Source organism: Caenorhabditis elegans, chromosome X, assembly GCF_000002985.6.
Source record: "Caenorhabditis elegans chromosome X".
Taxonomy (NCBI): domain Eukaryota; kingdom Metazoa; phylum Nematoda; class Chromadorea; order Rhabditida; family Rhabditidae; genus Caenorhabditis; species Caenorhabditis elegans.
The window spans coordinates 1,107,573-1,132,978 of NC_003284.9; the positions used below are offsets into that span (position 1 = coordinate 1,107,573).

Here is a 25,406-nt window from a genome sequence, read left to right on the forward strand (position 1 = left end):
TCGTATACATAGCTTTGTATTTCCCTGCTGAAAGTATGTAGTCATCTTAAAAATCAGACATATAGGGTTTCAACAATGAGTTCTCAGATTCTGATGTAAGCAACTTTAGTTTATACCTGTCCAATTTCTCAATCAAATAAAAATGTAAAAAAGAATCACGTGGAACCTCTCAAGCTGAAGTATTCCGCCTGAACCAACCATTTTTTTATGTACAACTCTGTCTCCAAACCTCTCAAAACCCTTCAAACTTTTAGCTCCTTGATTTCTTTGTAAATCTATTCCACCTCGATAATCCATCTTTGTAACCTCTCTCAATCCTCATTTAGACGTCAAGGATACCCCCTACCATTAGCCGCCCTCCGAGGAAAGGAACAAGTATAATTGTACAAGCCTAATGTCACCCCATTTGATGGACATGTGTGTACTTGTTCCATTAGCCACCTACCTTTTTTCATACTTTTCCATTTCAACTATTCAATCTATGTAGACTACCTATGGATAAATTTCATTCTCTGCTAGTAGCAATATTTCTGTTGAGAGCTTTGGAAGGTAAATAATATGAAAGTTATTCAAAATCAATTAATCCGTTCAGAAACGTATTCAACGTATCATGGAAATATCTATGGAATCCAGAAGTTGAAGGGCAACAAAACTGGAAAGTCGGTTTATCAACATTTTTGGTTTAAAAGGCATCATGTGCATTTGTGAGTTCACGTATTAATTTTAATTTTTACATTTAAAGTTAGGTGCTTTGACTGTAAGATACAAGTTGTCAGAATTTGAAAAATGTGGTGTGAATAGAAGTTGTCACGTGGCATTGGCAGCTGACATTTTAGATTATTAAAAGAAACTTAAAAATAGAAATAAAACATTATTGTCATTAATTTTGAAAAAAAATGTGAACAAACCCTTTAATTTTTATCTCAACAAGTAATCAATTTCTTTGCCTAAACTGCATTTTTGTGTGAAAATATTATGTTGCAGAAGACAACGGTACCCAAAAACGCTAATGTTTGCAAGGATGTCGATGAGCCAATGCTCCAAGAAAAAAGTAATATTTATAAAAAAAATTAATCATGACAGGTACAGACAGTCAGAAAACGCAAGTCCAGATAGGTTTTTTTTGAAATTTGTTTCAAGATTTGAACTATAAACTTTCAAATTTATATGTTCCCCCAATCTTAAACAACTTTCAACAGATTAATTTAAAAAAAAACCCCCCTTTTCAGAACATCAAAATCATACAAGTAAAACGAATTGGTGGTGATTACCCATATGGTCCAAAACTGTCATCAATCTCTGAAAACCAGATATGCCGCCCCACAACAAGCCGCTCCTCCTCACCTCATTTTTCTTCCATCGCTTTTTCAACTTCCCGACAACTCAACTTTCCCAAGGTCCGTTTGTTGGTGTGTTGCATTTCTTTTTATCAATCGAGGGCTTTCCGTGCACTATATGTTGTAATACTTTGTTGAAGACCCCCTGTGTACGTTGGGTACACCAGTTGGGGAATGAGATAGACAGTGATTGATTACTTGATGCTTTGTGGTTTGTCGGGCGGGGATTGAGTCAGTAGATCCAAAGAGGAGAAAACAAATATTGTTGCTCGGGTACATGAAATTAGCAACATAGTTTCATGGTGTATCGACATGAATTGAATTTTTTTTTTAAACTTGCTAACTGAAATTTTCTAAAAATGCTTTTGCCTTTAGTTTTGTAATTGAAAAAAAACTGATATGTATTGTTAAAACTCGCAAGGGTCACCGTTGAGCAAATTTATAAGCTGGTGATTTTTCTGTCTAGAAATGCAATAAATCTTTTATTTTGAAAATAAAAATAAATAGAAAATATTATGGTTTTTTTAAGGCGAGACCTATGTACCCAAATTTGTATGTACCTAAATTTGATTTTTTTTTTCAAACCAAAATATAAACTGCAATTAAATGAAATTGATCAGTGTAAATTTTATTAATTAGTACATATAGTACAGTATAGTGTATAATATAATATGCTATAAGATAGTATAGTATAAGTTAAATGTGCTTTAAGTTTCAAATCAAATAGATTTCAAAATTGTATTCACCTAAAGTCTAACCTCTGTTTTGAAATATTTCAAAAGTGAAAATTTTTCCACTGTGAAATTCAGTGGCAATGATTCTTTAGTAATGCAAATTTGTTAGAAACAGATATACAGTTTTTTTTTATGAAAAAAATATTTACTCGTTTTCAGGTCTTTTTGGAATTGCTATGCTGTATAGAAACACTCCTAAATTTTCAAGTAGAAATTGTAAAAGAAATTTCAAATTAACTGTTCCACGTTGCAACTAGAGCTCTCTAGAAAAAATCCTTTACACTATAAATTGGAAATAACTCTAAAATACTTTTCAGAAATCTTCGAAATCTCTGAACCAAGTTCATATCAACCTGGCAAAGCGAAAACAGTGGAAACGAAACAAGGCGTGGTGTACTCATTGTGAGTCATACTGGAAGATGAAGATTAATTCGAAACAGTTGAAGTCTAGATACCCGTGCTGTTGAATTATTTTGAAATATTTTTTTATTTTAAATAAATGCCTATTTTCCGCGTGAAATTATAATTTTTACTGCAAAACGACAACCTGTGCTCATTTCTTGGATTTATACTGAAAATTTGAGTTTCAGGTTGTGCTTGAACTTTGTAGATTTTATCAACATTTAAACATCCAAACTTCTGGAAAGCCCAGTTGGTCAGTTTTATTGGCGTTTTAATTACTGTAAATTGATACTTGATAGATGCGCAGACAATTCAACTATAAAAATATTTCGAAGACATTTCTCACAAGTTTCTTACAAGTACACCAATTTGTAAATGTAGTTGTCTTCAGGAAACCCCATCAAATCCAGGATACACATATAATTTGCTCTCCGAGCACTGACCTTTTCTCCCGATAACTATACAACTTGCTCCTCCCCCTTGCAAACTCTCAGAAGTTGCCCGCCGCGGTGCAAAAAAAACAACAACAACCTTCGATATAATATCAATTCTCTCCTCTTCTCGCACATTTTATAATCCGCCGAAACTCGGAAACACACAGTTTTTATGAGTAGTGGGGGGATTTGGGACTTTAGGTCACATAACAGCTGCTCTTTTATACACATTCCGATGCTCTTTTTTCGAAGGAACTGACTTTTTTTTGGCGAATGAAATTTGTATCAAAACATTTGATATAGTGAAGATACTAAACATTTTTTGAAGTTTCAAAGTTCCGTCTTCAAAACAAAAAACAAAGCAAAAAAAAAGTTCAGTTGGTTTTGGGTGTGCACCTAGTCTCAACGCCATATGACAGAATGTAGCGTCTGCTGCTGCTGGCAGTTACGGCTCTGGCACGCCAGATGCCTACGCCTGTTGTGTTTCATCTCATACCTCTGTACTCGAGGTTTTACCCCCCTCCTACCCCCACTGTTTATTACTTTGCTCGACATGTGCTGTTCTCAAGTTATTTGGCATCCCTTAGCATAACCCACCTCCTCACGAACTTTTTTTTTACTTTTTTTTTCCCCATTTAGTTAACTTTATTGTTTAGTTTTTTCAAAAGTTGTTATCTGATTTTTCATGTTTTTCACTTCATTCCTTTATTCCGTTTAAAAATTCTAGCTTGTGAAATTTTCATGATTCCACCTAACACCTCAAAACGTATACCAACTCGTTGAATTCTTAATTTTCATATTTAACTCCAAATTGAAAGAGTTTTCTCACTTCCAGAAATTGCTAAAAATCTCAGTTCCATATTGATTTTACGCGATTTCTAGAATTAGAGCAACTTTCTGAATACAACTTTCATAACTTTCGTTATCCTTTTTTTAGAGGCTTAAACCTATTTTAACGTTATAATGTAACTGTTTAGTTTGTAAATAATGTCTACGTAAATTTATAATTTGTATTTTTTGTTGTCTGGTTTTGAAATATCAAACCCCAAATGTTAGATTTGAGAAAGCCCGTTTAATTTTGAATTTTTCTATTGTGAGTACTTTTTCAGTTCTTTAATTTTTCATTTGAATCCCCAAAAAACTCAATTACTGGGCTTGAATTCATCTAGAATCTCCACATTTTTTCGAAAACACCGTAATTTTCTGGTAAAGTTGACCCAATTTCGATAACTTTTTTTCAGATGAAAATGAAAATTGAGCCAAAAAAAAACCCTACTACTCCCGCCCTTTCTATATTGCTCTGAAACCGAGAACATTCTGGAAATCTGGTTAATTTTACAGTCCCAAATTTAATTTTTTTACTTCAAAAACCATGTTATTTTTAATATGCACAATTTCAAGTCCACCATCTCTTTTTTTTCAGAAATCATCACAAAATGAAGTCCCGGATTTTTTTTATAACATTACTGACAATAGTTGCCGCTCAAGAATCCGCAGATCAGTTATGCAGTAGTTTCGATGCCCAGCAGAGCTGTGGACAGTGTATCAAAGCACATGCAGAGTGTGCATGGTGTATTGATCCCGTATGTTTACTTTAAAGTGCAGGGGTTTTGAGAGGGGGTACTAAAAAGTTGGACGTCTTAGATTTCTGACCTTTTTGTAAAATTTGATATCTAGCTAGTTACTTTGAGTTAGTTCAAAAGATTTTCCAACTAAAGAATTATTTAAAATCGTTTTCTATTTGTATAGTTCATTCCTTTTAACTGCAAATTTTCAAAAATTTTAAAACTGGGTTTAAATTTAAATTTAAATTTTATTTTTATTAATTTTAAATTTTAATTTTAAAGCGCCACTCTACATGCACCTGAAAAATTGTAGAATATCACATTACAAATGTTATCTTAGTTTGTAATTATTTGGAAAAAACCGAAGAATTAAATTATAGGTGCTTTATGATGCTTTATGATGCTTACAATAATCGTGCAGTTACAAATTCAGAAAAATTATAAGTGCATATGCACGTGGTGTCAGGCTGTCCTATTATGGTTTGATCTACAAAACAAGCGGGAATTTTTTGTCAAAACAACTGTTACGTCAGCAAGCTCTTAGCCATGCGAAATCAGTTGAGAAGTCTGCGTCTTTTCTCTTGCATTTTTTGTAGATCTATGTAGATCAAACCAAAATGGGACACTCTGACACCACGTGCATATGTGAATACTTTTGTTTCGCAAAAAAACTTTCAGCACTCTTCCCTTACAAACCGATGCCAGCTGAAATCCAAGTTTACCAATGAGACATGCACGCCGCACTTGGTGTATTCTCCACAAACCGCTCAGGTCAAAATTCAACAAGTAAGTGTTACAGTGGTATAGATCCTCGCTGTTTAACCTTTAAAATGTTACAATTTTTGAAAGTAAAACAGCGAGGAGGCATACCCATTGGAGCCTAATTTTCCAACTTTTTCTCCAGAACTTACCACTTGAAACCAAACAGCATGATGGTAAAACCATTGTTCGACAACAGCCACAAGCGGTTTCCGTCCGTCTAATGCCATGTAAGACTTGCGTTTTATTTTTTAAATACGTAACATTTTCGATAATTTGCAACTTTGTAGCTCACTCCGCCACCGTTTCTTTCAAGTACCTGCATCAAACTGACCCAAGCAGACGGAGCACCGAACCCGAGACTATGGAAATTCAGACTTCTGATGTTAAAGATACTCCACTGCAATTGAAATTTTTCATTGTCTGTGATGGGTAGGTGAAGATTTCGAAAAACAATTTTTATAGGAATCATTTCAGAGAGTTGAAGGAGACCAAGTCGTGCCGTGTGCAGAATAATCAAATCGTTGAATTTAAGATTGAAGTGAGTCTTTTTTTGTTGAAAATTTTGTTTGATCTCCAAAACTGGCAAAAAAAAGTTGTGGATTGCTCGTCACTGATATGGAATCTGCCTCGATTTTTCGAAAACATAAATTTCTCCTAAAAATTGAATTTTTTATCAAAATCTGAAGGCAGTGACCTAGGCAGGTGCCTCTTTTTGAATTATTGGTCGTATGTTTTCAATTTTGATGGTAAACTTGTGAAAAAATGGGGACAGCGGTTTTTTGACATGCTAAATCCGAATATAAGGTTCTATGGTAATCATTTAGTTTTCCAATATTACCAAATTTGAGAGGGGTTACCATAGCTGCAAGGCAAATTAAATTTAACAAAGGGTCGCCCATCACTTGGTTTTTCAAATTTTAATTTTAAAAAGCCCCGCACGTGTTTTCAGCTTGACCATTCGGTGTTATTTGTGCAAACACCGTCACGCGCAAATGTAGACATTTTTGCACGTGCGGTTGTGAAATTCCTCTTGGCGAATTCAAATATTTTTCCCGCCTTTTTTGAAAATTTTCGAGGCGTTGGTCTAGCTGAATAAACGTGTCCTGTGAAACACAATAAAAAAGGGCATACCTTATAGACACACCCCTAGTAACCAAATTTGCTATTCAGGTACGCTAGCAGAGACCAAAATCTGCTACTGAAAAAAGCAAAAAAGTCGCTAACCAACAAGACAAGTAAGCAAAAAGTACAGAGAGCTGATCGACACTAACCATGGTTCTAATAATTTTTTTTCTGACCAAAAGTGCTACGCCTAGACAAGCTACAAATTTTAAATATTGATCCACGTTTTATTTCCGAAATTTCAAAATTTTCAGGTTCTCGTCAACTCGTGTTCCAGTACCGGCGATATTACACTATCAGTAGGTATTCTTAGACAACGCACAATTGCTGGCCTCTACGTCACCACGATTTGCGGGTGTGAATGCGAAAAGCATCCGGTAAGATGATCCCAGCCACTTAGCACTTTTTACGAAATTTGAAACTTTTCTCTTTTGTTTCCTAATCACTGGCAATCATCAAAAAAGAATAATATTTTTTTTCGCAGGAAATCAATTCTCGATTGTGCCATCAAAACGGACATCTCGTCTGCGGACAATGTGTTTGTGATCAGTCACGTGGTGGGGATAAATGTGAATGTCCGCTTGCTTCGCATGGAGTTTCCAAGGCTTCTGAATTGGAGGACAAGTGCAGATTGTAAGATTTTTGAAATTACAGAGCGTGAGAAACTAAAGTTCTCAATAATACAGTCAACATTAGATGTTTTTAGCAAAGACTAGTCTGCCAAATTTGACTTTTTTTTGAATTAGGGAAATACATAAAGTTGCTGAGAATTACACTGACAATATTTACACTAAATGCAATAACCATATTGAGAGAGCACGTGGTGTCAGAGTGTCTCATTTCGGTTTGATTTACGTAGATCTACAAAAAAATACGGGAATTGAGACGCAGAGTTCTCAACTGATTTCGAATGGCTAAGATCGTGTTGACGTCACCTGTTTGGGCAACAAATTCTTGCATTTTTTGTAGATCGAACCGTAATGGTACAGATCAGAAACTGATCAAACTGTAATCCTTTGAACTCTACTTGCAAATAAATGTTTCCTGGCAAAACAATGTCAAGCTGGGTGATTTGTATCGTTGAACTCGGGGCAGCAAAAATGACGAGTTCTGACCATATTTTGATAACCGAACTACCAAAGTTAGGTTGTTGTATTATATACCAATGACGACCTGTTTGATCCTTTGTGCTAAGGTAGCCTTGCTTAGCCTTATAGTTTCGGAGTTCTGGAACTCTATATCGGGGACAAAAACCTTCAGAAGTAGAGTCCTCTCAAAACCAATCGAGTATTTTTTCAGCAATTCATCTTCCCCAGTATGCAGTGCATCTGGAAAATGCAAGTGTGGACAATGCCAATGCAACAAACCTACTGTAAGTGGTGTTACCCTCATAAAAATAACTATACAAAATTTTGTGTTGTTTTGAAATTTAATATCTTGTTATACATCATAGGTGACCGGCAAGTTTTGTCAATGCGACAACGACAGCTGCCCGTTGGCGGTCAATGGAAAAGTGTGCTCTGGAAACGGAGTGTGCGACTGCGGAGTTTGCAAGTAAGTGGTCGTAGTAATAATAACATTTGAGTGAACAAAAAATAGAACAATGAAATTCGTATATGTTACATCACAATCAGCTTTACAAATTCGTACTTTTTGCCAGATGCGAGATGGGATGGGAACGTGATGATTGCTCGTGCTCGACGGCATCCAACAATTGTGTGGACAATGGGGTAGGTGGTTGGGGGTCTGAAAATGTGAAGGCCAGGGTGCATGCATGGAAACTAGTTTATTAGTATGTCACCTTATTTGTCTTTAAAAGAATAAACTAGCTTGATATTGCCTGTGAATTTGAGTTTTCTGGAAAAGTGCAAATTGATACTGCATGTTGTTCAAAAGCTTGGAAAAACATCTCAAAAATATTTCTAATTAATCATCCAGCAGTGTATAAATTGTAATTCATTAATAGATAAGAAAATGGCTGCAAGTCTAACAATATATATTTTGTATTGTGAAAACTTTTTGACCTTAACATTCTTAAATTTATTTTTTCTAGGCGGTGTTTTTTTTCTGGGATACTTTGCATATTCAAAATTCTATAACACAGGTCCTCTTTGCATTGCATGAATTCACTTTAAACCTCATTCTTTTTACATTTTGAAGGAACTGTGCTCGAATAATGGGCGGTGTGAATGCAATCGTTGTGTTTGTAATATGGGGAAAACTGGGGCCTTCTGTGGATCTGACGAAAAGGTGAACTTTGTAGAGCTAGATAACGTCTTCTAATTGTACGGCTCAAAATCACAATGAATTTAACATTTTCAGACACCAGCCCCAGAGGAGAAGGATAAGCCAGAATCGGTGCCGGAGGAGCCAGAAGCCACTGAAAAACCAGACGACATGCCGTCTGACAGTGATCTTGAGAAGGAACTGGATGAGTCATCGAGTGCGAAGGAAGAGCAAACTTCCTCCAGTGGAGTTGTGTCGCGAGTTTGTGTATTGTTAACCTTTTTTCTTCTTGTTCTGAATTTTTAAGTAAAGCAATGAGCTCGATTTTCGATTTCTAGATTGCTCTTTCATCCTCTCTCGGTTTTCGAAAGTTGAACCCCACTTCTTTACACATGTTTCTAATGATGCATGTGTATTATAGGTACTTAATTTAATTTGGAAATTGCTGTAAAAAAGTGTACCGCTTTTTAAATGTGATTTTCAGGTTTAAGAGAAACCTTTTTTAGCCTGAAAAGTTAAAATAATTTAGTTTTACTTTCAAAATGCGTGCCTATAATACACAAGTTTTTTTTACCTTATATCTACATTTCTCAATATGGTTTATTTCTAAACAGTCAACTTGTCATACTTGGTAAAATCATCCGTTAATTTATTCAGAGTATCAAATTGTACTTGATATGCTTTTGGATAAAAGTTTTATTTTCTCTCAGTTTGAATTCAAAACATATGGAAAAGGGGGGTGTTTTTATTTTTATTTTTGTAGGTGTTAGAGGTGAAGCTTGCAATTTGTAAATTGCAAAAAAAATTCTGGAACTTCAAACCAATAAAAAAATAAATCTTCGTTTTTCAGTAAATTTAAACTCTGAGATTTAGGCACTATAAAAATTTCAGAAGCAAAACTCAACTCTGAATATCTGAAAATTGAGCCCGAAATATTTTCAGATACAGATAGATAGGTTTTTTCAGAAACGGATATTTTCATATTTTTCCTCGTATTTTTCTCCTTTTTGGCGATCTTCAAACATACTCTGCTAAAATATTATATTATGAAATTTATTGGAAGAAAAAATAATACATTTATCAGACCAGTATTTGACAATGTGACGGAAAGCATTAGAATTAATATAATATGAATTATTATTTCGAGATGCTCAAAATATTACACCAGAATTCAAATATTACTCCTGGTCCCTTACGCACAATAAAACTCGTCTCCAGCAAACCGTGCCTGGGACGTGCCAACGTGTTGCTGATAACGTTTGTACCGAACTTGGTCAGCGATTGACATTGTGCAGTGGAATGCCACACGGCAGACGTAGACGGAGACTGAGAGGAATGTTAGTGAGAGGCACCAGCCGACAATGCACAATTGGAACGTGGCTGGAAATAAAGTTTACTTGAATACTAGAAAAATTTACCATGTGAAATGGAACTGCTTTGCATTCTTCTTTTTTATCAAATAAAGTGTTGCCTTTGCACTTCATTTAAAAAATTTAGGTTATGGTGCATCGATAAGTCCAGTGTTTGAGCTCGATTGAAAATAATTGAAATTTAGTGATTTACTTGTGCTCCTAAACTCCTAAACGTTGACAGTGTATTTCTGCTTGCTTTGGGTTTACGAAAAACTGGCCAATTGACATGATACTTCTTATTTATTTTATAATGATTTAGTGGGAAATTACTTCTTGATTTTTTGATATTTTTATGTGCGAATCAAAATTTAGATTTAAGTACAGTTTCCGATCAAGTTTTCAACAATCACTTACCATCTACCAAATCCAGCTTGAAATGTGTAGAAACAAGTTGTGCACCCATTTTTGTGCACTGCAGGAAAAACATGAAGAGCTCACTTTCCGGCTTGATAAGCGCATAGGTAAAAGCCGTCAAGAAGACGGCACTGACAAATGTTTCAAGAGTCTGAAAACGGAAATTGGTTGCAGAATTGCTTTTAAAATACATTGACGTATGAATGTTCGTAACCCCTCGTGGGAACGATTTGAGCCGCTTTCACGTGGCGTCAGGCTGTCCCATTACGAATTAATCTACAAAACATGCGGGAAATTTTCCCCAAAAATGAGAAGTTTGCGTCTACATTCCAGAAATTCTCGTAGATCTACGTAGATCAAACCGAAATGGGATAGCCTGACACCACGTGTGATTTATTATTAATCCACGAAATAAAATTTTGAGCCACTAAAGACAAGACCAGCAGAAAATATTTTCAAAGTGATCCGAGTACGCGACTTGTACAAGTTTTATGAAAACAATTTTGAGTCGCTACGAACACTTTTAATTTCTTCAAAAACTCACTCTTAAAACAACGAATGGAATGCAGAAAAATGGCTGCTGGCGGATGATACCAATGTGCATCATGAGACTTGTCAGCACAATTCCACCCATTACTGCCGAGACGTATAGGATAAACTGAAAACATTTACGGGTTAAAATTTCACATTGGAATCAAAATAACTATGCTTTACCTTGTTTCTGATCCCATTGTAATACATAAAGGCATTGAAAGCAATCACAATAATGGCAAGGGCACAGTAGATGAAGGAAATACAATGGGCAGATGAGGACTCCTAAATTTCTGATTATTAAGTTGAAAGTTCAATCAGGGAATTTGCTCCGAACTTTGAATACCACAAATTTATAACCAGATCAACATCATATGAGTGACCTTCAAAGGGAAGGGAAAAAATGACATAAAATTGATTAATTCTCTTGCGGTTTTAATTATAGGCGCGTCGGCCTTTTATGTACCCAAATTAACAAATAAGAGCAGATGGGTAGAAAAAGGAAACATCAATTTTTTATGTCTTCTCTTGGTATTCGGCAGAAAATTTGTAAGAAACCAACATGCAAAGTAGCAAAGTAACGGAAAAAACCGACTCCCTATTTCTATGATAGAAAAAAATTTCAACATTTTTACGCGGAATCTATCGAGTTTTCGTTCCGATTATTCATTTGAAGTTATCCGTTTTTTTTTTCAAAAATCACTACCTCTTTGCCAGATCCCCGCTGACTCTTGGCAGATGTTCCTTGTTCTGGCTCTCTTCTCATCGGCGCCGACGACGGATTGTACTCCTGGCCGCTATTGTTTTTCGGCTCAAATCCTCCGTAGTAGTCATCTCTCTGAAATTGAATTATCAATGTTTGCAAGACATCGTTTGAAACTACCTGTGAATATGTGGAGTATGTGTAGTAGTCTGCAGTGAGGCAAGGTGCTGATGGTCTTGTCATTTTTGGGTCTGAAAATGAAGGTTAGAAATGAAGGGGTACAGAAAAAAGAAGAAAGAAAAGAAAAAAATTGCAACGACACTATCATTAAATTTAGAACTTTTTACATAGAATGATCCTAACTCGTAACAACTTAACTGTAAAAATTATATTAATAAATATTTTGTCAGTTGAAATGGTCTGACTGAACTAATGGGACAGCTACGGTAAATTGACAGCACTATGGCTCAATTTTTCGTGATATTTAACTTTTGATTTTTGGGCATACAGATAAGTTACTCTCGAAATTTATCAATCGATCCTTGGACTTTTTTGTTCGGCAGAGGCTGGCGGAGTTTACAAGCGTACGACGAGGTTTAACTTTTTTTACAGTTTTATAAATGGGACATAGATGAATATTTCGAATGCTAAATGCAAAAAGAATCAGCAAAAAGCTCACAGACCTGTCATTTTCTGCCGAAAAACGTCGTTTAAGGATCGATTGCTAAATTTTGGCAGTAATTTTGGGCACCGTTATTAAAAATATTTGTTAAAAGTAAGAAAAAGTATATTATTTCAAAAGTGAGCAAAACATGTTGTCTATTTCAAATGAGAATATTAAAAATTAATTAAAAGGTGCAAGTTAAAGAAGGCTGTAAAAAAATTAGCGTATGTCAGATCTATGTAAAAGTTGAATTATTAGTAAGACTGTATATTGTAGTACAGCTGGTGGTGTTCTTGAAAAAATTTTCAACATTGTTTTCGACTTTGTCAAAAGTTTTTAAAAGATGTCTTTGTAATGGCCAAAAATTTGGGATTTAAAATTGGTTTGAACTTGTGTTTGGTATTTTTTGAGACAAAAAATGATACAGGTAAATCAGGATTAATATAGAAGAATTACAACAAAAAAATCAGACCTCCCGTTCAGTTGAGCAACGGGAGACTAGGACCAAAAAAAAACGCGTGGTGTGCTCGGCGGGGCTCACACTCGTTCGGACCCCCGTCTCGTCGAGTGTGGGAGAAGAAGGATACTCAATGACAATAAACGGCGGGAAATGAAGGAGGAAGACGACGAGCAGTAGAGAGACAGACAGAGAGAGATGGAGAGGTTGACCTCTCCTTGCGAGTGACCAAGCGGGTCTCTAGGGCCGATCGATTCTCTGGACCAGAAAGATGACAGGGGAGAAGACATGGGCCAAACGACAATTGAATAATTGAGTTGATGAAAGCGAGAGGAGGGACATGACGCACATTTGTTCTTCGGCTCAGTGAGCATGATTGAATAATGATAGATCTCATTTATTTTTCATTTTGACAGGACAACCAACATGTTGAAATATAATCCTGGACGATTGCATGAGGAAACGGAAAACATGAGAAATAGGAGCAGCGAAATCAAAATGTTTCGAGATTATTTCTAAAACGAGAACTGACATTTTATATAACTCAAAACCTGAAAAAACTTCTGAATAGTGTACAAAATCATTTTAGACGTGTACGCTCAAAACACTGATCGAATTTATGTCTAGGCTAAGAAAACTAAATGTCTCTACCTTCACGCGGTGCCAGGCTGTCCCATCACAATTTGATCTACAAAAAATGCGGGAATTTTTCACCCAAAACATGTACGTCAGTTCTAAACGACGCGAAATCAGTTGAAACCACTGCGTCTCTTCTCCCGCATTTTCTAGATCTATGTAGATCAAGCCGAAATAAGACGCTCTGACACTACGTGTACCATGATTTTGAACATTTATTTGTTATTGTAGCTATAAACATACACATGGTTGCATACGAAAATTCAACTTATGAGAGTTTTAAGGCAGTAGATTGTTCTGTTTTCGGTCAAAAAAAATTCCCATTAACCAGAGATATCTAGAATTAATTTTAAAAAATTGTGAGTTTTAAAATACACTACCACCTAATTATAGGACATTGAAAGCTTTCGGACAAAAATTTGCGGGAGCAAAGCTCAACTTTAACATCAAAAGTTACTTTAAATCAATGTCTGAAATGCGTCAATTCTTTTTTCTCACTACAAATTTTCTCTCAAAAAAAAATTAAACGAACTAAAAATTTCTGGTAATTTAACTTTTTTGGTGCACATTTTCACGTTAGTAAAGCTGAAAAAAGGAGCCATTTTTGCAAGTTTTTGCATAAATTGTCAAAGTGTAAAAGTGTCATGTAGTAGTTTTTCATTAAAAATGCAATATATGCACACTTTTCTCAATTTAGAATTCAAATTTTGTGTTGCGAAAGTTGTCAGCTTCTGACTAATGTTTTATAGGGAAACTTAGAGGTTATATTGAATAATAAATTCCAACTTACTAAAAATGTTTCTAGCCATGAAAAACGGGAATCTCATCCAGCTTTTCAGTTTCGTAATAGTCTAAGGATGTTATGAAATTTTGAAACTTTCTGTTGCTGTGAAAAACTAATTTATTTTTTTTTGAAAATTGAAAAAAGAAAACATTTTTGAATAGGAGCAGAAACTTTATTTATCAATTTTTTGTAAATTACCTAAGCATTTTTGATAGTTCGAAGTTTACTTTTCAAATTGAAATACCGAATTTCCAGTTCAAATGCCATTCTCATATTTTATATTAAATTAACATTTTCAGATTAAAAAAAAACTGCATACATGAGACAGGAGACCATTTTCACAAGAAATGTAAAAAAATAATAAGACTGAGTTTTTCGTGGAACAGTAGAGTAAAGAGGTCTAGCTGATGCTCATGTTTTAAAAGTTTTTAGGAAACTTGCATTTCAGGGTGCTTAGCTTTTCTGAAAATCTAAATTAAAAATTTTGAAAAAAAAAGAGATAAAAGTGAAATTTTCCAGTACCAAAAGCCTCTCGAAAATAGAATATTGAGAACATTTGTGTCATCAACTACAATTTCTTCATTTCCTCCTCCTCTTCGGACTCCTCTGCCATCTTCCTTCCCCCAGTTTCTTCAATTCTATCAAGTAAAAGATAGCCATCTTCCATCCTTTTGCCCGTTGTTTCATCTTCTCAAATACTACGCGCCAAAACCACGAGTCAGTCATACAAAGGGAAAGATTTATTGGTGTTATTTTTGAAAAAGGGGAATGAGAGATATGAAGATGTGAAAATGTAAAGAGCTATGTGTGTTGTGGTGGGGAAGAAAACAATTGAAACAATAGATTGCCTTCTGTTTATGGTGCATCGAAGAGGTTTTTGTGATTTTCTGAAAAATCTACATGGCAAGAAGAGGAGATTAATCAATTGGAAAAACTGCGATTCGAGATCTCGCAAGCTTCCAAATTTGACCATCAGCAGTGTAGTGTACCTAAAAAAAATTCCACATTTGGTGGGAAAACGCTTTTAGGAAAACTTGGTAAAATTAATTTTTCACGATTGAAATATACTAAATATTTTAAAAAATTCTAAAAACGTATAAAATTAGTACTGTTTCTGACAATGAAAAACTGTATATTTCAGATTTTGCTTCAGTGAGCAAACTAAATTCAAACTCTCTAAACATATCGTTCTCTAAACCAAAAAGCCTCAGGTACTTACCCTCTCCAATTCATCATTAGAAAAATAATCCCCTGAATCATCCGATTGGAAGTTCTCGATCACAAGCGTGCCATTTTCATACATGTGCTCACGGCCGTCTCCGGACTTTTTTGCGTTCTGAATTTTTTAGGTTGTTAAATTTTTTAAAACTACAATTTTGTTTCAATAAAAATGTTTCCAGTTTTGAAAAAATTAGATATCGAATAAAACTTTAAAACAATCTACTAAAAATCTTTTACATTAAACGATTTTTTTCCGAATTTGAATTCCCTCGCAAATAAATGACCCATCTTAAATTTTTTTTTTGAATTTTTTTTTTTCGAATTTCTGATTTTTAATTGCAAAAATACAGGAAAATTTACCGTATTTTCTTTATTAGAGTCGCTTGCTAGTCTATATAGTTTCAGATGTAATTTCAACAAAAACTATCTGACTTTTCTTAAATTAGTCGCATTATTTGTCAAATTGAAAAAAAAATTATAGGAATTCACCAAAAGACAAACTAAATATAAAATTTTGAAAAATACTAAACCGTCAAGAAATTTACAAAAAAATCGAAAAGGAATATTAAAAAATCACAATTTTCTCAAAACAACTTAGATTTGAAAACATAATTTAAATGTAATGAAACAATTTTCAAAACTTAACAAAAACACAATTTCTTTAATTGTTCAGTTCACCTTTGTCACCCATCCATTACAGGTGTCAGACGTTTTCTCATTTTTCTCGCAAGGTCTTATGGTTTCTTCAATTCCATTTCTGACGCGCTTCCATTCTTTTACCTCTCGTCCAATGTCAAGTATTAACGTTTCACCGACCTAAATATATGTTCTTCTATATCTGATTCGGTGATTCAGGGGTTTGCAAAATTTTCAATGAAATGTGCATTTCTAGTCTCAAAAAAAAATTTCAAACATTTTTTATAACTAACAATTGTAAGTCATGGTGCAACAAAGAAATTGTGTGAACTGTCAGCTTATTTCTTTGGGTTTTTTATGTCTGTGTAATTACCAGTTCAACTTTTAAAATGTCAATATTTTCCGATAATGTCTTGGTTTTTCAGCTTCGAATTTCAGAATTTTTTTCTAGATTTTTTAATATAAATTTTTAATAATAATCGTTTTTGTTAAACTCAAACTAACCTTGACTGGATAAATCGTTAGTGCACCATCAACTAAAAAATTGTTAGATGCAGTAATAAAAATTAATAGAATATTTACAAAAAAAGTATGCATAGTTTTTAATTCGATGAAAATCCCACAGATGAACACCAGAAAACAAGAGACAATAGAAGATGAACGTTGAATGGCGGGTCAAAGAAAAACGCTATGTGATGGGTTAAAAAGAAGATACGCGCAATCTTTTTATTTTGAAATTTCAAACAGAGTAGAGAAAATGATAGAAAAAAAACAAGATTGACACAAAAATAGGCTGGAAAACCGGTTGATATCACATTTTTCTCTAATTTTTTTTTCAAATTTTTAATTAGTTTCACTAATTTATTGTCACGTGTAGTTGACCTGATAATTGTGGAAAAAAGAAATATATAATTTGTGTTTTTCAATAAATATCATATCTCTAAAATGACTTTTTTTGAGATTTTTGGAAAAACCCAAATATAGCCGAGAATTACAAAAAAAGCATTTCATAATTTATTATAATGGAACAAATTTTTTATAGGCAAAGCTACTAGGTTAAAAAATTTTACGGGAATACAAAGAAAAAAACTGATTATTAGAAAAAACAGAAAATGACTGGTAATTATTGAAATTTTTAGAATTTTCCAAAACATTAAAAAATTTAGATTTTTTCAAAAATCATAAAATACACTTTTGGTACTGACGGCTTAAGTATTTGAAAACATACGTTTTAATTTTTTTTTAATTGTGACGTCACAATTTTTTAAGAAAAATTTCCCTATGATATCAATTTGAAAAAATACTTTTGAAAAAGTAGATGTACAATTTTAATATAGAAAAATTATAATTTTTAAAGAGACTAGACTAAACTGTAAATTAACCAACTCCTTCACATTTCTAGAAGTTTTTTTTTCCGTTTTTAATAACTTGTTGATGAGTTAATAAAAACGGAAGAAGATTACGCATAGATCAGTATCACAAAACTGGCTAAGTTTCTATTTTGTATCTAGTCTGCTTATTAATCAAATTAGGTCAGCAAAAACTAATTATCAGTTACGTACTGCGTCTGCTGCTCAAAGCTGACATCTCTAAAGAACCTGATCAAACATGCAACTTTTTTTGAACTCCGGATGTCGCGGAAAATTTAGCTTGAAAAATTGGTAAGGTCAAAACTTTGTAAGAAAAATTTCCTAGAAATAAAAAAAAATACAAAACTGAGTTTTTAATTTTGGAATTTTTTAATTTTCAGAAGAATCCCAATTAAAAAACAATTATCAAATCAGAAATTAATTAAAACTTTCTATATGTTTTTCTAATGACAATTATAATACAAGCAATTTTTAGTTTGCAAAGAAAAACTCAAAAATGTATCAGATTTTTTTCAAAATTTTTTTGAGTCAAATAATTACTACATACATATTTTATTTTTCTAGTCGAGTCAAAAGAGTGAAGTTCCAGTTTTCACAGAAAGAAAACTCGCTGACCAGGATCTCTGTAATGTTTCATAAAATGTATAACGACTATAATAAAATTTAAGTGATTGCAGAAAACAGATAACGCCATGCCTTCTACTATTGACGTTTGTGCTCGGCGGTTCGATAAACTCTTGCCGCTGCTTTTGAAGCCTTGTTTTTCAACATTTACAACAAGGTGGGTTTAGGTATTTTAAAGTTTTCATAATTTCTTATCAATTTTATTATTATCAACAGATGAAACAAAAATGCACCTGTTCATTATTTATAATGGTTTTAACATTTATTTCAATAGCTGATGCTGCTTCAGATGCTGCGAATAAGGGAGTTTATAAGGTGAATGTTCTCAAATTTAATAAAGCTTTCTAAAAAAACAATAACGTATTTTACAAAAAACTCATTTATGAAAATATGTTTTTTTTTTGAAATTTAATTTAGAACATCGCCTAGCAAATTTAATTTTTCTAATTTGGAAAACTTTCTTGAAGCTACAAAACTTTTTATTTTAATTTTCCAAATCCTGACTGCAATTTTGAATAGGCGATTTTGGCTGTTTTGTCTTGCATTATCAATTCCAATTTGAAATTTTCTGAAATTTTTTTAAAAATTACATTTAAGTTTAATTAAGAAACTTAATTATAGAGTTGAAGTTTTTGTCAAGCAACTATCCCAATTTCAGGTAGTAAATTCTACAACAAAAGAGCCGTGTATAATATTCCAAGCAGATATATATTTATACCTAACTTATCACACCAGTGACAGTGAGGTAAGTGATTTTTCACTATTTCGAAAATTCATCCAAAAGTGAAACAACTTGAAAACCACAAAAACTGAATAGACTACATTTGACATGTCTATTTCTACAATTATCAGCAAGTTCAAGCCATGTGTCATTTGACATTTGTGTAGTTTTTGGTATTTTGTGACTTGTGAGGGTACGTAAAATAAAAGAAAAGTAGGATTGAATAGTATCCAAATTTTTTTGAAATCTGATTTTGAAGCTTTGAAGTATAATGGCTTTTAAAGGTGCTACACGTAGGTAGGCAGAAATGTATTCAGGTGTATGTGCTTGCCTTTCTATATTTTGCATTTTGGCATTCAACTTGTCGGTTTAGCAAACAAAAAGCCGTAATGTAGCCTACAAGGACGGAAGTAGTGAATCACTGAAGTACATATAACCAAGGACCAAAAACATTTTCAAAACGTAGTAGGCAATTTTTCATACGACTAAAGCTAGATTGTAGTAATTAAAAACGTCGATGCACCATGATCAAACCTGAATTTTTCCACAATTCTCGTTTTACAGAAGGACGTGATAGTTCATGTGCCAACATCCTCAACAGCGGACACTGGGGTGTCATCATGCAACGTTACGATAACCACGTCTGGAATGTCTGTTGAATCTCAGTTACTGAGAGTAAACTTGGACCATGTAAGTTTTAATTTATATACTTTATTTGTAAAAAGTTATACAAAGTTATAACAACTATTCAAATAATTTTTAACATGAAAGGAGTAAATAGGTAGTGAAACATTTTCGTATAGCTTGAAGTTTTAAACAACGTGCTGCATAAATTTACTATAGACGTACCTGTAAATTCAAATTTTTCAGATGAATGGCTGGACAATTGACTTTGCATTCACCAAAGATAATCGATTCAAAACGGAAAAAGAAAAACAATTTGCACTGTATCAAGTGAATATCACTGCAAACTTTGCATCCGATCCAACTGCATTTCCCGATTTCAAATATCCCACTCAACAGTACTATCTTCATGTGGATCCCAACGATTTGTCGGATATTGGAGGTTCTATATTTGCAAGTGTGGGGCATTCATATTATTGTCCAAGTGAGCAGAAATATGCAATCAATGACAATGACAATGATAAGTATGGACCAATGGCCTAGTAAGTTTTACTACTAAATTTGTGACAAGTAGTAACAGAAAATTTGGCCAATATTACAAAGTTTCAGTTTTGGAGTTTTTTGGATCAGTATATTAGTTTGGTACGCTGATTGTACCACTTCAGCCCCAAAATTGGCCAAAGTGCCAAAATACTAGATTCAGATTTATATATTCAGCATCAAATTTAAATTGACAACAATTCAAGCGTTTATGGAGGACACTGATTCCTTTGGGCCAAGTAAGTCAATTTTTTTCAAAATGTTTTTTTATGCCTGATTATGTTCAGAAGAAACTTGTCCAACTGATCAAAGTACATTGGATTTGGTTCCAATTATTGTCGGATCCGCACTCGCTGGACTCATTGTGCTCACTTTGGTTGTTTATTTGGTAAGTAGCTCTACGTTAAATTGTTTACCTATTCATGGTGCATCGGAGGTTTCGGGCAGATTTTAATTTTTGAAAACAAAAAATTGGCTGTGAGAATAGTATATTCAGGTTACCGGCTAAATGTGAAGCCGGGAGTTTTGAAGCAGAACTAGGTCTGTAACAAAGCTGTGCAAAGTTTGACAAAAAAACCAGCAAAATGCCGATAACTAGAAACTGTAAATGTTCTACTTTCCCACACTGTATCAAAAATTCCCAGCGATTTACATAGTTTTCCAATTCAGATCTATCGAAGCTTCTTACCAGAGGAGGTGCTCAATTTGGTCAACCCAGAAGCTCATTTTGACAGTGACACAGCTTCCAATGACGAAATAGACAAGACATCTTCAATTGAGCGATTTTGATTTTTAATTTTCTTTTTTTAAAAATTTTTCCACACTCTTGATTTAATAAAATGAAGGAATTGTCGAGCTTTTCAGTTTCTTTTACAAATTAATGTTTTTTTGAAAAACTGAAGGTTGGTTGTGGATTACAGATTTTTGCCTGGAATATTTTAAAATACTGAAAAATCCAAAACTATTTCGATGGAAAAATTTCTGATTGAAGTTTTCAGTTGTTTGATTCAAAAAAAATGTCACCTGCTTATTGACACGTTACTATAGGAAACGTGGATTTTGTGGGCAAAAAAAACTGAATTTTTTGAATTGATTTCTTAAAATTCATAATCAAAATTTTGCATTTCCCATATTAAATCACGTCAATTTTCCAAACCGGTTTCTTCATAAACACGACAATAAAACATTGTTTTCCATTCTCCTCGCCCCGCACGCGCGACGAACGATGACTAACAAGTGCAAGCGCGCTCCGCTGCACACCTCCCCCTTCCACATGTGAATGGAGGTCAGTGTGTGCACACGGACCGTTCCCTGTGTTTTTTGCAGTGTGCGCGTCGTGGTCCGCACATCGATTCTAGCCAAAGGGGCGACTATCGATTTTGTTTGTTTATTTTTCATCTTGTTCTCTCTCGTTTTTAGTTTATCTTTTGTTGGGGAATGATATTCTATTTCATAATCTGTTTATTATATTGAATTCGCTCTGAATTTCCCGTGACTTGCTTAGTTTTCTCTAGAAAAAATTTCAAATTAATGTTTAAAATTTAAAATTTACAGAAAACCAAATCTTGTCCACCTGGAAATGTTGTCGGAAGAGGACGTTCACACAAATTCCTACGCAGGACGCACCGTTGCAGTTATGGAGCAGCCGGACTTGTTCAGCGACGACTGCGATGAGATCAACTTGGGGAATGAGGACACGCCGCCGTCCAAGCTCCGGCTTCACACGACCGAGGAGCCCAAGGAGAGCAGCTCACCGGCGGTTATCAATTCTATTGAGGATCACGATCAGTGAGTTGATTTCTTTTTTGGATGAAATTGGCAATCAAAAAATGTTGGAAGGTGTTTGTCTGATAATTAAAAAAAAATTAATAGATTTTCACGTTTTCAGAAAAAATATTGAAAATTTGAACTTTTCAAATAATTTCCAGCTCAAAAGGAAATTTACAATAAAATTTTGCAATTGAACACAATTTTTATCTGTCAAGTGTTTGCAACTGTCTAAAGAAAGCCGCAAAACTTAACAAGTTTCTCTATAAATCCATAAAATTTTTTCTGCTTCAAGATTCTACAGGAGATATTATTTTCCAGGTTAGCAGAAGGCTATATAACAATTCTGGAGAAATTTACAAATTTTGAGTTTTCGAGAAGCTTGAATTAAACGTTCAATTTCAGATACGTCGGCAATGACAATCACTACGCTCAAATCTCGCCCGAACCAGCACTCTCCAACTTCAAAGTCACAATGCGGGAATTCGAGAAGCGCGGTGACGGCATGAACGCCTATATTGTATACAAACTCGAGACTGAGGTACGACAAGCCGATGCCAAAACGATAAAAGAGCTCTTTGGTTTCAGGTGTCCGGAGTTGTTGGATACACAAAGCAACACTATGAGACGTGGCGCCGGTTCTCGGACTTCTTGGGACTTCATGGCAAGATCGTGGAGAAGTATCTGGCCAAAGGAATCGTCATTCCTCAGCCACCTGAGAAAAGCATCTCAGCACTGACCAAGACAAAGGTACTTGGAATATAATATGAGAGAGCTCTGGAACATTATGGAAGCTAACTTCAAAAAAAATTCTGAAAAATTATACAACTCTGAAAAAAAATGTTTGCTCAAAAGAACTAGCGGGAACACTCCAGCCACGCCTTCTTACCAAATTTATCATGGCTTCCAATATTTTGTCTATAAATTTTGGATTCATTTTCAGAAAACGGTTCACAAAATGTGCTCTTTTTAAGGGTTGGGTTTTTAAAACTAAAAAAACCGCCCGAAACTGTTTTCTGAGCATTAACTCTGATTGCTGTTGTCTGATATTGCAAACATTTCGAGAACACTACGAAATTGTAATTTATTAACATTTTGATCAATAAAACATTTTCAGACAAACTCGGACCCTGCAATGAGCCGCGAAGTTGGAATCCAGCGTGCCCGCCAGCTGGAACGCTACATTTGCCGCCTCATCCAACACCCACGGATGAGAAACGACTGCGATGTGCGCGACTTCCTCACAATTGAGTCGGACCTGCCAAAAGCCGTGCAGACGGCTGCACTGTCAAGCTTCGGAGTGAAGAAGATCTTCAAGAACTTCCAAGTCGTCTTCTCCAAGATGGCATTCCACATGGAGGAGGGTGATCGATGGTTTGAGCAAGTGCAATCGCAGGTTGATGAGCTTGATGAGGCGTTGCGCAAGCTGTACACGGTCACGGAGACGCTAGTGGCTTCTCGTAGAGATATGGCGACCAGTGGAGAGCAATTGGGGAAGGTGAGCTTCGGAGTTCAACTTGAAGCTACTGTGTATTAGTTGCCATTTCTACAACTTTAAAGGAGGGCGTATTTATGCGAAATGGTCTCGCCACGCGCCACCCATTGATTTCGGGGCGCGTGGCGAGACCAATGGGGCTTGCGCGGTGAGACAATTTCGCATAAATGCGTCCTTCTCTTTTAAAATCGTAGAAGTGAAAAAGTACACAGTATTGCTTGTAAACTGCTAAGATAGAAGTCCGGTAGGGGATAGGCCCACAGCTAATGAAGCCCTGACGCTTATCCCTTTTTCAAAACCAAATCTTAATTCATTTCTCATTCCAGGCCCTGTCAATGCTTGCTGCTTGTGAAGAGTCCACATCACTTTCCCGTGCCCTCTCCTCACTGACCGACGTCACTGAGAACGTCTCTGCTGTGTATGGGAAACAAGCCGAAGTTGACAACTCGAAGTTCTCGGAGTCGATCTACGAGTACATCATGCTGATCTCGGCGCTGAAGGATGTGTTTGGTGAGCGTGTTCGTGCTTGGCAGCAATGGCAGGATGCTCAACAGACGTTGGCTCGCAAACGCGATCAGAAGACGAAGATTGACTTGTCGGCGGGCGGCAGAAATGAGCGGTCTGATCAGTTGAAGGGAGAGATTGAGGATACGGTGCAAAAGATGGATCAGCTGGAGCAACACTTTATCGAGCTGAGCAAGGCGATTCGTGAGGAGGTTGCGCGTTTTGATGCCGATCGCAAGCAGGATATGAAGAAGATGCTGGTCGAGTATATGGAGAGCATGATTCATACTCATACGGAGGTAAGGTTCCAGCAGGCTTTGTGTGGTTTAAAAATACTGCGAAATCTTTATTCAAATCCAGAAAACCATCAAAAAATGTTCTTAAAATTCAGCATTCTCAAGCTCTCAAAAACTTTTTTCAAACAGAAAAGCGCAGAGTTTTAGTAAAATAAAATTACGTATACGTAAAAAATCTATACCTCTCTCGTAAATTGAAATGGCCTAGGTTTACACTCTTCCCCGGCCACCAGCATAGGCTAGTCTTTGTGAGTGGTGTGTATGCTCGATAGGAATTGACGCGTTGAATTTAGTGCTTCCGTGAATTTGGCTGATGAGCAATGCTCATATGAGTTTCACATGATTTTAGTTTGTCACTTCAAAGTGTGAATTAGTTATATGCATGAGCAAGCCCTAAAATTGAAGCGAGAAAGAAAAGAAGATGAAAAGAGGGAGATTCCTTAAAAATACGATTCCTTAAAAATTTTCTGGCTAAAAACACTAAAAAAATTTTTCAAAAGCTCTACTAAAAATTAGGGAGTGTTCAGGAGCAATGACAAATGTCCAAGTTTGCAATTGAATTGAGGGGTTGCATAATCACTTGACTGAATATTAAATACAACTCTTATAGAATTAAAAAAAAGTGACCTGATGGAATTTTAAAATACCCTAGTCACATCCAAGCCGGGGCTGTGATCAGGCTTTGATCAGCCCAGTTGTCTGTTAAAGCTAGGTGAACCTAAGAGCCAGGAAAGATTGGGACTCCTAAGATTGCTAGAAGCCACCAATACAGACCACCACGTTCTATAGGATTCTTCAAAAATGTTCTGGCTAAAAACACTTAAAAATTTGCTTATTCAAAAGCTCTACTAAAAATTTTTCCAGCTGCTCCATTTGTGGGAGAAGTTCGAGCCGGAAGCCAACAACATTCGTGTCTAACCTACCACTAGTGTAAATTATTCATCCTTATTTATTGCCAAAATCAATCAAACTCCTCAAAATGTCAATTTTATATTATTTTGTGCACTCCCCCTCTCCCCAGTCGAAATTTTATTATCTGTGATTTGAATGCAAAACTTCTAAAAATCCCCGTTTGATTTTGTTTCCTACCAACTACATATAGTCATTATTATATTTTATAACTTATTCTCTCCATCACATTTCACCTCGTCTTCATAATGTCTTCACAAAAATATCTATTGGTTTCTTTGTTTTTGGATATAAAGAGCTTCTTGTCAGATTCGGCAAAAAATGAGACTGTTTCTTCTGGCTACGGATTCCTGTCAGCTTCATATTTAACAGAAATTCAACTGATCAATTCACAGAGCCAGATTTATGTCGGCTGCTCAAATTTCGCTAAACGGCTTCGGCCTATGCTTGTCTTCAGATCATGCTCAAGTGTCGGACTCGGATTTGTGTCTGCTGCCAATTTTGCATACCTCAATTCAAATTGGCTTCTCAACTTGCGCGCCCTGATTTAAAAAACCTTGATCTTTGTTGGCTTTT

General features: G+C 35.0%; 6 protein-coding genes and 2 non-coding genes across 10 annotated transcripts; 5 read left to right on the forward strand and 3 right to left on the reverse strand.

The window, feature by feature from the left end:
- Nucleotides 1–485: 485 nt before the first annotated feature.
- On the forward strand, nucleotides 486–2,588 carry C05D9.4 (uncharacterized protein). Its single transcript, NM_001373219.3, has 5 exons — nucleotides 486–549; nucleotides 593–704; nucleotides 985–1,051; nucleotides 1,230–1,397; nucleotides 2,389–2,588. Exons 1-5 carry the CDS (start codon nucleotides 495–497, stop codon nucleotides 2,536–2,538), a joined length of 552 nt encoding a protein of 183 aa, NP_001359830.1. The 5' UTR covers nucleotides 486–494; the 3' UTR covers nucleotides 2,539–2,588.
- A 722-nt stretch (nucleotides 2,589–3,310) lies between these two features.
- On the reverse strand, nucleotides 3,311–3,387 carry C05D9.10. Its single transcript, NR_070377.1, has one exon. It is a non-coding gene; the product is annotated as an Unclassified non-coding RNA C05D9.10 (non-coding RNA).
- C05D9.11 lies at nucleotides 3,311–3,387 on the forward strand. Its single transcript, NR_070376.1, has one exon. It is a non-coding gene; the product is annotated as an Unclassified non-coding RNA C05D9.11 (non-coding RNA).
- A 943-nt stretch (nucleotides 3,388–4,330) lies between these two features.
- C05D9.3 lies at nucleotides 4,331–9,283 on the forward strand (the record flags this gene model as incomplete). 2 transcript variants are annotated; one of them, NM_001373220.3, is made up of 12 exons in its annotated part: nucleotides 4,344–4,490; nucleotides 5,151–5,258; nucleotides 5,377–5,461; nucleotides 5,522–5,663; nucleotides 5,709–5,772; nucleotides 6,611–6,733; nucleotides 6,841–6,989; nucleotides 7,656–7,728; nucleotides 7,810–7,910; nucleotides 8,017–8,086; nucleotides 8,517–8,606; nucleotides 8,679–9,279. In NM_001373220.3, 12 exons carry the CDS (start codon nucleotides 4,344–4,346, stop codon nucleotides 8,886–8,888), a joined length of 1,362 nt encoding a protein of 453 aa, NP_001360655.1. In that variant the 3' UTR covers nucleotides 8,889–9,279. The 2 variants fall into 2 exon arrangements, with proteins under 2 accessions (NP_508212.3, NP_001360655.1); NM_075811.8 differs by lacking the exon at nucleotides 8,517–8,606 and having other exon boundaries at nucleotides 4,331–4,490; nucleotides 8,679–9,283.
- A 343-nt stretch (nucleotides 9,284–9,626) lies between these two features.
- On the reverse strand, nucleotides 9,627–11,833 carry C05D9.7 (uncharacterized protein). The gene is made up of 6 exons (NM_075812.6): nucleotides 11,763–11,833; nucleotides 11,586–11,717; nucleotides 11,063–11,164; nucleotides 10,893–11,006; nucleotides 10,349–10,499; nucleotides 9,627–9,962 (listed from the first exon to the last, which is right to left on the reverse strand). Exons 1-6 carry the CDS (start codon nucleotides 11,823–11,825, stop codon nucleotides 9,775–9,777), a joined length of 750 nt encoding a protein of 249 aa, NP_508213.1. The 5' UTR covers nucleotides 11,826–11,833; the 3' UTR covers nucleotides 9,627–9,774.
- Nucleotides 11,834–14,848: 3,015 nt separating this feature from the next.
- On the reverse strand, nucleotides 14,849–16,674 carry C05D9.9. 2 transcript variants are annotated; one of them, NM_001047751.3, is made up of 4 exons: nucleotides 16,485–16,634; nucleotides 16,023–16,160; nucleotides 15,343–15,459; nucleotides 14,850–15,112 (listed from the first exon to the last, which is right to left on the reverse strand). In NM_001047751.3, the coding sequence occupies exons 1-4, from the start codon at nucleotides 16,575–16,577 to the stop codon at nucleotides 15,041–15,043; spliced, it is 420 nt and encodes a 139-aa protein (NP_001041216.1). In that variant the 5' UTR covers nucleotides 16,578–16,634; the 3' UTR covers nucleotides 14,850–15,040. The 2 variants fall into 2 exon arrangements, with proteins under 2 accessions (NP_001041215.1, NP_001041216.1); NM_001047750.5 differs by lacking the exon at nucleotides 16,023–16,160 and having other exon boundaries at nucleotides 14,849–15,112; nucleotides 16,485–16,674.
- A 1,396-nt stretch (nucleotides 16,675–18,070) lies between these two features.
- Nucleotides 18,071–20,716, forward strand: lmp-2 (Lysosome-associated membrane glycoprotein 5). The gene is made up of 8 exons (NM_001392725.2): nucleotides 18,071–18,131; nucleotides 18,191–18,289; nucleotides 18,633–18,719; nucleotides 19,260–19,385; nucleotides 19,566–19,861; nucleotides 20,037–20,098; nucleotides 20,147–20,247; nucleotides 20,529–20,716. Exons 2-8 carry the CDS (start codon nucleotides 18,191–18,193, stop codon nucleotides 20,646–20,648), a joined length of 891 nt encoding a protein of 296 aa, NP_001379622.1. The 5' UTR covers nucleotides 18,071–18,131; the 3' UTR covers nucleotides 20,649–20,716.
- A 697-nt stretch (nucleotides 20,717–21,413) lies between these two features.
- Nucleotides 21,414–25,139, forward strand: snx-1 (PX domain-containing protein). The gene is made up of 6 exons (NM_075815.8): nucleotides 21,414–21,647; nucleotides 22,032–22,167; nucleotides 22,215–22,376; nucleotides 22,744–23,124; nucleotides 23,448–23,924; nucleotides 24,786–25,139. Exons 1-6 carry the CDS (start codon nucleotides 21,439–21,441, stop codon nucleotides 24,837–24,839), a joined length of 1,419 nt encoding a protein of 472 aa, NP_508216.1. The 5' UTR covers nucleotides 21,414–21,438; the 3' UTR covers nucleotides 24,840–25,139.
- The last annotated feature ends 267 nt before the right edge of the window (nucleotides 25,140–25,406 follow it).